Source organism: Rhea pennata, chromosome 3, assembly GCF_028389875.1.
Source record: "Rhea pennata isolate bPtePen1 chromosome 3, bPtePen1.pri, whole genome shotgun sequence".
NCBI classification, from domain to species: domain Eukaryota; kingdom Metazoa; phylum Chordata; class Aves; order Rheiformes; family Rheidae; genus Rhea; species Rhea pennata.
Genome location: NC_084665.1, coordinates 58,453,876 through 58,466,355, shown reverse-complemented (window position 1 = coordinate 58,466,355; position 12,480 = coordinate 58,453,876). Strand labels below are relative to the sequence as shown.

At 36.5% G+C, this 12,480-nt stretch overlaps 1 protein-coding gene across 1 annotated transcript in view; it reads right to left on the bottom strand.

Annotated features, from left to right (window-relative positions):
* The window catches only part of ESR1 (estrogen receptor 1), a 181,855-nt gene that overhangs the window by 44,189 nt on the left and 125,186 nt on the right, over positions 1–12,480 (bottom strand). Inside the window, exon 6 of the mRNA XM_062573729.1 lies at positions 11,250–11,585. Coding sequence (XP_062429713.1) covers positions 11,250–11,585 — 336 coding nt within the window. The remainder of the gene's footprint in view (positions 1–11,249; positions 11,586–12,480) is intronic.

Here is a 12,480-nt window from a genome sequence, read left to right as displayed (position 1 = left end):
AATTCGACTGTTCAGTGTTTTGGTAAACACTTGGCTCACTTCTTGTCAGCTGCCTATACAGCCATTTCTCAGTGGGCAGCCATGTTTTTTGAAGGATAGCAGCTGTTGTAGAAAGCACTTCAATATTAAGCTATTGATAAGATTTAATATTCTCTTGAAAATTTATAACCAACCTGGTATGCCACACTCGCTATCTTTGTGAATCAAATAAAACGAGGTTTCTTGAATTTTATTTTCGTAAAATACCTCCAATGCTCCAAAATATAATTTAACAGGGGACATACTACATTTTGCCTATAGTCTAGGCAAGACTTTGAACTGCAGCTTTCCCCTCATTTATATTCTAACCTTATTCCTAGGCAGGACAGTAAGTCCAATTCAAGATTTTAACTCATCCCCCCTGCTTCTAAGACTTCTTCATTCAAGGGGCTCAAGCGGCTTTAGACCTAGATCTATGCTCATGCATAATTCACTTACATCCCCCTGCTGAGGACTGTGGTGGTGAGCTACATTTCTTAGAATCAACCAAACCATCTGTAAGGAGGACAGGAGACAATGTTTTTTTAGCTGAGAATGAGCTCCTAGAGGAACAAGGCAATCACAGACTTCTCATTCCCAATTCTAGTCTGGGATATGCTTCAACTTGCTTTCGCTAGCATAAATTCACAGAAGTCCATAACTAAAACACAGACAAAACAACATGCTCATTACACACAGTCCATTTCCTGAAGAGATAATCAGAGAAAATAACTGAACTGTGTAACAGATGTGTCATATAATGCACTATGGTAGTGATGTATCGGGAATGATAGGGTAAGAGCCTATCTAGAAGAAGTCTACAATAAATCTTTCCTAGTTATTTTTATGTATCTTAAAAACCCCTATATGTCTAACATGAGATTTTAGTGAATGACTCACTTGAACAGAAAATTAAAGCAGATAATATTGAAATAACCTCTAAGACTGGAATTGCAGCCTGTTGTGCTCAGAGATGTAGCACTGGAAAGAAACTAAAAGGATTAGGCTGAAGTTATTAAACCTCAAGTAAAAAGACCAATTTGTGTGAATTATGTGAACAAAGAACAATGGGTATGTGCGCATGCACACAGATATCGCATCAGTGCTTTTCAACAATTGCGTATTCTTTTTGTAAATTATTTTAAGAAATAAATAAATCAGGAAGGATCATTACTTACTGTTTATTTAGAGTGGAAATTAACGAGCGTTTCTTGGAAAGCTCTAGGGTTCAACATAGCTGAAGACTCTAAGACAGATATGTTAGGCTGAGTGTAAATTACTTATCAGTTAAAGGAAAACATAAGGAAGTATAAAAGGATAAACTGTAATATTTTATTTCTAAAAGAAATAAAGTATTTCATTTCCTCACATTTTTGTCTAAAATATTAAAATTATTACTGCAGATTCTCATTTTTGTTTGTTTGCCAAGACCAATCAAATTTCATCTTCAAATGTTTATTATCAAATGAACATGTATATTATTGAATGAACAATGAACTCTAATACATAAGTTTTTATTATTAGAATAATGTTAGCTGCTCTTTATCTGTTGTGATATTTCTCATCTGTAACTGTACAACAAAAAGTTAAACAAGATTACTTATAGGACATTAGTACGTCAATTTTGCTTGCTCAAGATATTTGTTATTCAAGACAACTTGTCTTGAAGCTCCAACATTCAAAAATTCAAAATGGGAATTCAAATATTTTTTATCCTGGAAATTTCAGAGCAGAGTTGGCCTTGTAACAGCACTTTGGGTCTTGATTCTAAAATGACATTGTACATAGGGAACTTTGCTTATGTTGACTAGTTCCATAATCTTACCAAATGTATCTGGATATCTGCATATTTGTAGAAACAGAGACTTACACATTAATTTTGATTCAGGCTTAAATTTAAATTTCAGCACATACTCAATTTAGGGATATTTAGATGAAGAGAGGCTCTTGAGGTTCATTGTTCTAAAGAAGGTCATTTAAAAAAAAAAAAAAACTTGAGTAAAACATAATTACTGAGTTAATAAATGGATGACTTTGGAGGTCTGTATTAACTGTTTTTAAACCATACACTTCCACAAAGAAGTGAACTAAGACTTATAGCAGTCAATATTCATTGGCCAATTTCTTATTTTTTTGCCTTAAAGTATAGAACTCTGGGAAAAAATGTTGTAGCATTTAAAAAGAAATATTGACATTCTTACTGAATAAATGTCATGCAAAAATTTTGTTAGGTATATTTCTTTCTTTCCAAACTTCAGAAACACACTTCATGTGAGAAAAAAAGTAAACTTTTACTGTATGTTTCACACTCACCTCCATCTTAAGAGAAACTCATTTAATTAGAAGGGCCACAACCACCTCTCTGCAAATGAATTAACTCTGTGAGTGAGATGAGATTTTGTATTTCTATAATGCTTTCTATTCTACTTCGCTTTTACACTATTAGAAAGAATTACAGACATTTTACTATGCTTTTAAACAAAACATCACCTCACATGTAAGTAGAGCTCCTAGTTACAGCAAGGCTAGCCACAGAACCTTCTCAGAAAGGGAAGCAAGCAGACTGGGGAAGTTGCATAATGGCACCAATACATGACTTATTCTTCAGTGCTTCAGTGACTCATTATTTTTTTAAACAAAAGAAAAATTGGAAATTTGCAGAACTAGCTTTGGGAATTCATAAAAAAAATCTAGTAAGAATTAACAAAAAAATGTGAAATGCATAGTTGCAAGGTATGTATAGGAAAACCTTCAAGGAAATGCCTCTAATCTTATTCAAAGATTCCCTTTCTTTCTGATTAGGGGCATGACATATTAAATCTTATTTATATTCCTAGAACTTAAAACAGCAAGCAAAGTGGATGTCAGGAGAGGAAAAAAAAAAAAAAGGTCTCGAAGGCACATGTTTCAAGTCCAATCAAGGCAATCATTCAGTTCAAGGTCCTTGTGTAATGGTCAGGCTGGGGAAACGGTTACTACCTAACCTAAGAAGAATGTTGATTTAACTGCAGTCCTGGAGCGATGGCTTCCTCAGCTATTCAGTGTTTCTATCTCTGCAATGTGAACTTTAGAGTCATCTACACAGCAGGTAGAGGACACTGATGGCATCAGCTTACAGGACACTGAACATACCTCAGATGAAGGAAGCAAATAGTAACTCCTTTTATTTGCAAGCAGACAAATACTTCTCTAGAACATGGGTTTTTATTGATCCCAATGTTCTGTAATTGTTACCTGCCTGACAAGTCCATCCTCCTCTTTACGCTTCTGTGGCGTCTGGCCTACAACAACTGCCCTACCCCAGCTCAGCCACTGCTTGCCCACAGTGTCTCACCACCTCAATCTCAAAAGCCTCTCGCAGGCCCTGAGGACAGGCTGCAGTTCACCAGTGCCCGGTTTCAGGTCTGGCTGTGGCCTACAGACTGCACATGCAGCACTCCACTTAATAAGCCTGAAGGCTAACGTCAGCAAGTTTTCAAAATAATTTCAGAAATTCAATCCATGTAAAACATTTTGAGAATAGAAAATGTGATAGAGAAAAGAGATAACTTGATCATGTTAAAAGGCAACTATTTAACCTGGAAGCCTTAACTCAGATATAGAAACCTTGATGACAAAAAGACAAGCTAGGACAGCGGTTATCAAACTTCTCTTCTCCTCACTTTGTTTCCTCTGTTTGAGAATTTATGCAAGTTGAAATGCCCCACTTTGAATTCATTCTTAAACACCTCACTCCTGATAGAAGAGTGGGGCAGGAGGCTCTGAGCCGACAGCCAGGAAGAGCAGGCAACAGCACACGTCTCTTGCTGGGGTGGGGGAACAGGCAACAAACAGATCGCTCAGCATCAAAGAGCCCCCGAATAAGTCACCATCTTCTGGCAGAAGCCTTAGAAATGAATAAGAGAGCTAAGGGTGAACTGCTGAAATTACTATTGGCTCAGCAGACTGATTCCCACCATCTTTTTCTTCTGATCCTATTATTTGTGCAATCTAATTTTTCTCCCATGGTGCTGGTCAGCTTGCTAATCCTAGCCTTGATACCAGCATATCCCATCCCGCCTTCCCAGCGGCTCCCTACAGTTTCAGTACCAGTGCATTAGGATTTATTCCATAACTTTCCAATGGCATTGCTGTTATTCAAAGGCTATTTTTTTTATTTTACTTACAATAAATCACTTCACGTTTTTCCTCACATTATTGTTTTAGTTTCTTATTATATCAAATATTCAAAGCACTGATTATTTATATCTCTGATCCCACATATCCCTACAGCCAAAGTCTATGTTCCTTTCTGAACACTTCCGCTGATTTTTTCTTGGTTTTGGCTTTCTCCCTTCCGACACAAGCCTCCAATGCATATAATTCTCTCAAAATTCTTGCTGTTCTTTAGAATCAGCTTCTTTCCTTTCTTATTTCACCTGCAAAACTTTGTGCCACACTGTCTGGTCCATTTTTATACTTGAAATTTCTCTACAAGAGGAAATACACCTCATTGCACCTCAAAAGAGCTAAAAGGCAATTCTAGAAATACTAACAACACAATCTACTTGCAAGAGCAAGTTTGTCTCATACAGCACCCAGAAGCTGGAGGAGAAAGACAGTTTTTTGTTCGTGTGTTTTTTAAACAAAATATAGACATAAACAACAAAGATGCTTCCAAAATGAAAAAAACAGTGATGGAAAGCCTTTAATTGATATTCAGTAATTTAAACTGTACCCTGCTGCCTCTCATAATCATACTATTTATTACATGTTACCTGTTTTGGTTTGGTGATTAAATTCAAATATGATAATATGGTAAGTGATTGCTTTATTTCACTATAAAGATTGATTCTCATCTCATACATTCATGGTAATGAACTGAAATTTCACAGAAATGAAACTAGTAAAAAGCAGTTTTAATGTAGTATCTAGGTGCTTGTTATCACTTCTCAATTACTTGCATATCTATTTGCTTCCTTTATTTTTCTCTACGAAGTCGGGGTGGAGTTAGGGTAAGATTATGTCAAACTAAGTAACTGAAAGGCAGAGATTTTTATAAAATTGTTAAAAGTCTCCTCAGCAGACCCCACTAGCCAAAGGAGGAGAGACAATACAGCAGATATTTTGGTGATTTTAATAAAAACTATTACAGCAATTGCAGGGCATTATTTTTTTATGCTAAGCATAAATTATTGCCAGAAGAATCACTATACTTAGAAGCTCTGTAAACCGTTCTGCACCTAAACACATATAGGGTTATTAACACACTATCTAGAACTGCCTTCCTGCCACAAAAAGCTCACATTTTCGCTGCAAAGGTTTGTTGTCAGCAAAGCGCAGGGTAAAACTGTGGCTATTGTTGGCCTCTTTACACACTGTTCCTAATTTAACAAACAGAACAGTTTAGAAGGTCAAATAAGAAAACAATATCTTAAGAAAATAACAACTTCTGTAGCTTTGAAACAAAAAATTCAGTGCCAAAATGTTTATCTCCTCGGTTCATGAAGCCATAAAATAAGTACAGCACCGTGAATCATCTCAAAACTTCAAAGCTTGTATGCCCAGCGTACCATTTTAGAGCTATTAAACTGTACAGCTACTGTACTTGTAGTAAATAGTTATACAAGATTGTAGCAGCAGTGCCAAAGATTTCACTCTTACAGCAAAATTCCTTAAAGCTACACTCTTTACCATGAACTCACTATACAAGCTCGTTATGTACCTTAATGTCTCAAGAGCTTCTCTACAAAGAAAGCATTATTGATCATCGCATTGAAAATATCAGCTTCCGATACTGAACAGAGTACTCCAGATATGGAAATTATGATATAAATAGTAAATGAATAATAACATACAATGTGTTAATTCCTTAGACATATCAGCATTGCTGTAGAACAGCAAATGTTCTTGCTCACTGGAACAAAGACTATGAGTAAAATTCACTAAAAACCCTACAGTATCAGACCGAAGACCGTAGTACATCCTTGACATGTTATATAGGCCAAGAAGAGAAGACAGCCATGTTTTTCAGGATTATATGATTCAGAAACAAGCAGGACCTTTATTGTCTATTCTGATACCATACTTGAAAGTGATTTTAGTGATTTATCCCCGTTAAATGGTAAAAGGCTCAATTTACATGTATGTGTATAAACTCTAGCTCACCACAGTCTGTTTGCACCTGCCTTGCGTGCAGCTGCTGACTCTTCCAGCTGGCTTGGGTAATCAGAAGGCACCACTGGTGTCTTAAAGAGACCATTTGGGAGGATTTAAGCCAAAATACTCATTAGGCTATGTAAAGAGGTCCTGGGGAGTATCTTTAATTTTTTGCGTATGTCATAGGGCACTGTACCAGTTCTTTTTGTCTATGTCATCTGCAAACCCACTTGCACCAGTAGCCAAGGTTTCAAAGAAAAATTAAAACAAACTTTAATGCACTTGGTGTATTATGAATTGCATTATCATGGGAAAACTTTCTTATGACCTCAGTTAACAGTCACGTTATACTTAGACACTGAAGATTATTCTCTAAGGTTATAGACAAGAAACTGCTAAACTCTTTTCCCTAGCAATTTGTTAACATCACCAAGACTGCAGGGTCAGCTTAGGAAAACTTGTCAACATGAAGTCAAAAGTTCAAACTAATGTTGAACATGTTACAAAAAAAAAAAAATGTCGATCAGTTGTTGCAATGACTTCCCAGTCAAGGCATGCTGCAGAGGTATTCACCCCAACTTGGAGATTGTCCTCAGCATGGCTCTACTACCAACCTCTGCCTCTGTTACACTAGGTAGCCCATCAGAAATTTATTTTCATTATTACGTTATTCCAAGGAAAAAGATTTCCTTCTAACCAGTCCATCTTCTAACTAGCTGTTTTTTCTTCCACCAGCAGAAAGACCAGCTGACAAAAACAAGAACATTACTAAATGCTTTGACATACCATTTACAACATACACAGCATGATAACCTTTGAACAAATCCCTGGAAGTCCTTACACTTAACTTGTAAGCTGCATCTTCATTTCATTTCTACTCTTTTAATATCAACTTCTCAATCTACCCTCAGTTCAGCCACTCATGTTCACTTTACTCCTTCCTCGCCCTTAGCTAAGTGCCTGCATTTAGGTAAGTGAATTTGTACAATGTTTTGAGAGGTGCACACAGGTAAGGTTATTTCCTTTAATTGCCTTTCTATAGGTAAAAAGTATAACTGGTCTTTAGAAAAAATGTTTCCATTCTAGATTCTAAAGCTTTAAATCTTAGTAAATTAATGGAGAAAATAACGGAGTGGAATCCCACAATGTTGTTTTACAAAATTCTCCACAAAACAGAAAAAGCAGTTTTTCAGTTTCTATTTGTTTATGCATAAAGTATATAAAGGTACTCTCTAACAAAGCAGTATTATATAATTCTTAGCAATAAAGTAGTATTCAAAGGCAACACACAGCAGAGATGAAACTATGATATATACTACCTGACACATTTCTCTTTAGAGTACAGTTATTGCCAGCATATTCCAGCAGAAGGAAACTTAGGCAAATAGTCTAACCAAAGGCTCTATCTTTGAAAAGTGATCAGCATTTCTAAGATTTAATAGGGCTGAAGAACTGATAAGGTGCTAAAGATTAAATAGGTGCTAAGGATACTGAACCTTTGCTGGGATCAAGTGACAGATTCAAGAACAGATTTAAAGCAGGTCAAAAATTGCTACTTCCAAAACCCTACAGAGAATCTAATTGTAGAGACTCTATCAGGCCTCAGGCTTTCTTTTTTAAAAAAAAAAGTTTCTAAAACGCTTTAAGTTCTGTTTTTGATCATGCATGCAGGAATCCAAGCCATGACCCCAACCAGCTGGGTGTCAAGCTAACACAAAGTTTCAGAATCCCCAAAGTACTCACACTTCTGTCTCTGTCATTTTAGGACTTTGATTCAGTTTTCCACACAGTGCCTAACAGATCAAACTGTGGCTGGGAAGGGATTTTTTTTTGACTTAAGGTCACCTGTTTTATATCAAATCACCTATTAGAGTACTTACACATGTATGTAGATAGGTCATTCATCTCAATTTCTTCTTAAGAGCTATTTGACACTCAACAGGCACATTTATTTAAATTAAAATAGAATATACACAAATATGTGACAACCTTATGCATTTGCTTTTCAAATTTCAGAAGACTGCTTAGGAAATACAGGTATATTTAGTAAAGCCAGCTTTTTTTGATCTTCACCAGATGCAATCATCGTTTGACAAGCAGTTTTATGAAGTTTTCACAAGTAGCTTAATTAAAAATTAAGAATAGATCTGCATTCCCTAACATAGTTGCTATGTACGTAAACACATTTTGATTAATTACACTAACTATCCAAATCAAATGTCATAGAAGACAAATGTTTCCAGGTGAAATAGATTTAGACAGCATAATGAATTTATAATGTAGCATATTCCTGTTGGGTGTAAATTAATAGATTTTAACAGAATTAGATTAAGTATGTGTGTAAAATCAGTAGAGATGTCATTTGAATTTACCTGTTCTGATTATGAATAAATTTAATCACTACAGATGCACACTCATTTTTAAAAAGAATTTTGTGAAGGCATGATCCCAAGTGTATATAAATTAACAGGAAAAACAGCTCTTGACTCGAAAAGATTTGAGATCAAGCCTTCATTTATTTTTCTACATTCATACCATTGCAACTTTGTCACGGACAAAATTCTCACATGATTTCTTATGAGATACGATGAGAAATGAAACACTCACAGGTTCTCATTGATCATAGCTGGAGCCCACAAAGTGACATGTGAAAAGTGGTAAAAAGGGAACCCATGAGGACTGGAAAAGACTCAGATTTTATGGGTTATTGATTTACCAGGAAGAGCCTTGCCAAGTTTAAAGGAAGGACAACAGGAAAATGGCACAACCTAAGTAATGCTGTTGAGGTAATGCACTCAGTAAGTGAAAGCTGCGGTAGTGTTCTCTCACATCCCTTCATAAAACAGCTATACAATGTTCACAAAATAAAGGCCCACAGTAAAAATTTGAGAGATCAAAATTCCGATGAATTACAAAGTCTAAATTACCATATAAACTGATATTACCATGAAGCTAAAATTACAGCATGCACAATATATTTTTAATAAATATTTACACGTTAATTTATGACAAACAGCCCTGAAGACTTAATTCTTTGTTTTAGCCACAGAACAGTTTTTCCATCAACAACGTAATCCTCCTCAAATTGCCCTATGAGCAACTTATAATTCTAGTGAATTTCAGAGACTTTTTAAATGTCTATTCATGCCTCAGTCATACTGCTTGGATTGACACCAACTGTATCAATTGTGGTAGCACACTGTAATACGTGCATTTAATTCCATAAGCAACAGATCAGAGATAACTAGTCCATTTCACATAAATTATTACATCTTTTCACTGCTTTGATTTTCAGTCACGACAGACAAGGAAAAGGTTAATTCTGCAACCAAGGTCTGTAACTGGTCTTCTGGACCAGTCAGTCCAGTGCACCTGCTTTATAATTTGGGTTGTAGCAGTTATGAAGTCTAGGAATGACAAGAAAGGGAGATTTGCAGAAGGAAACCTCAGTTGGTTCTTTCAGACCAGCTATTTAACTGGAAAAGTGAATAAGTTTTCTGGCTTAGGCACCTGAACTTAACTTGAAACAACTTCTAAGTAAGTTAATGTAGCCAGTCTAAGCACAAGATCCTCTCCAAAGATGAAACTGGCTCAGTCTTGTCTGGCATTAGGGATAGCATTAATGTTCAGACAACCAGGTCATTACACAGGGCAGGAACCAATCCAGGTAAAAATTAATAGACCAAAGAAAATAAAAAGAAACTTAAAAAAATGGTGAACTTAAACTAATTATGAAACTACTTTCTCATTTCACTGACATTAATTAATTAAACCACATAAAAGAATAGATAATGAGCATATGCAGGTCAAGGGAGGTGATCCTGCCCCTCTACTCAGCCCTGGGGAGGCTTCATCTCGAATACTGTGTCCAGTTCTGGGCTCCCCAAGACGAGAGAGACATGGAGCTACTGGAGAGAGTCCAGCATAGGGCTATGAAGATAATCAGAGGGCTGGAGCACCTGCCCTATGAGGAACAGCTGTGAGAGCTGGGCCTCTTCAGCCTGGGGAAGAGAAGACTGAGGGGGGATCTTAACAATGTGTATAAGCACCTGAAGGGAGGGTGTCAAGGGGACAGGGACAAACTCTTTTCAGTTGTCCCATGTGAGAGGACAAGAGGCAATGGGTAGAAACTGAAGCACAGGAAGTTCTGCCTGACCGTGAGGGGGAATTTCTTCACTGTGACAGTGACGGAGCACTGGAACAAGTTGCTCAGAGAGGTGGTGGAGTCTCCTTGTCTGGAGATCTTCAGGCCCACCTGGATGCAACCCTGTCTAACATGCTGTAGGTGACTCTGCTTGAGCAGGGAGGTAGGACTAGATGATCTCCAGAGGTCTCTTCCAACCTGACCGATTCTGTGATTCTGTGTGTAACTTATGGTTAACCAAAAGTGTACATACTTCCCTCAATTCCAAAATTCCCTTCTAGAGAAGGGATTTTTTTTTTCTGGCTAAAGCTAAGCAACCACAATGCACCAAAATGATTAAGATAAAAACAGTCAGTTTCAGTAGGAAAAGCTTTTTCATAAAAAGTGGTTGTTCTAACTCTCTGTTTTCAGACCTGAAACTCACGGGAGATCAAATGTTTGAAAAGACAAACTTGTCAATTAAAATAAATAATTACTAGATGCTAATATTTATGGGCTCAAGAGAAATGATAATTTTATGGCATACATTACAGACATCTGAGCAACCCTTTTTTTCAAAAGAGGTCTAAATAGTTAACATAATTAGATTAGATCAAATTGTTCATATCAGGCTGCTGCTAATCTGTTGCTAAACTTGACTTGTACTTTTGCTGTCTGTTATCTGGAAAAAAGGATTTGCATTCCCAAAACTGTACCACATTCTATAGTTTGAGGAAAATAGCTTTTCTTGAATAAATCTTCCTTTTAAAAAGTCACTTTCATTGCCAGTCTTCTACAAACAAACATAACACGAAATTTCTGATGTTTTTATGCATCTATACTTAAATGAACAGCTCGTGTGAAATTAGGAAATTAAAATCTTATGTGGAGATTGAAATGTGGTAGATGTCATTTTTTATTGATTTGTCAAATTGAGCCTTTTACAGTCCACTGGGACTTTTTTCCTTACCTGGAACTCTCTTTGCCCAGTTGATCATGTGCACTAATTCTCTGTCTGCAAGGTTGGTCAACAGGGTCATCATAGAGGCTTCGTTGAAAGGTCTATTAGGGTCATACTCAGAATAAACTATGGGTGGCTCAGCTTCCAGCAAGGCACTGACCATCTGTTCTGCTGTCAGGGACAGGGCCGGACTGTTCTTCTTGTTATGTTTAATCACAAGTGGACTTGTCCAAAGGGTGGGAGCTCTCAGCTCCGTAGAAGAAGCCTCTCCATTCCTGGAATCCTGTTCCTCTCGTTGACGTTTTTGTTTCATCATTCGCCCACCTCTGCGGTCTTTACGGATTCCTGGAGACAAACAAGAATATAATCAACTCCTTGAACACATATGTTACCTACATATGGGTTCAGCCAGTCAGTAGATATTATTGAACAAATGCAGCATTAACTGCTGGTTTATTTTGTCAAGAGTCCTTCCTATATATAGTATCTTATATGAATAGTTGGGAATAAAAATTATTTTAAAAAAGTATAATGTTAGGTATACTGCTCTACTTGAAAATTCAGATCAAATGGGCTCAAACATGACTACAGACCAGTGACAATGTGTACCTACTTTTATTTTACAACAGGAAGTCAGTAAATGGAAATAAAAAAGTATTTCTTTACAGTACAAAGCTTCAAAATTATGTCCTAACAACTAGCATGCAACTACCTGCAGTGTCTTATTCCTCAGTGATTGATCAGTGGTAACTTATCAATCAGCTTATCAACTTATCTGATCTGGGCAGGTCAGACGGATCACAAAAGTAGCTTTCCAAAACTATCAAAGAAAGTTTCGCTCAAGTTCACCAATTATTTAACCAACCATCATGCTATTACTGAGGAGTATGTAATCTTCATAATTACATAAGAACAATTCAAAAAAGTTCTCATCATACAATGATCTTATATGGCAATAACGAGTGCCCTATAAGCAGATAAACAGAAGTAAGATGAGGAAAGAGAAGATAATTGCAACCACAGAATCTAATGAGGGAGACCTATTGTCAAAAGGCTGTTAAGAAGTGAAACAAAAATCATCTTTGTCATTACATTTCTGCAATGTGCTTTAGTGGTGTATGACCCTGAACCTTAGGATATTATCAAATGAGCTGTAGTAATTAGAACAACAATGTAAGACCTTACAGTAGAACAAAATCTCTCTCTGCGCAAAGGTTACAAGAAAAATATAATGATAAAG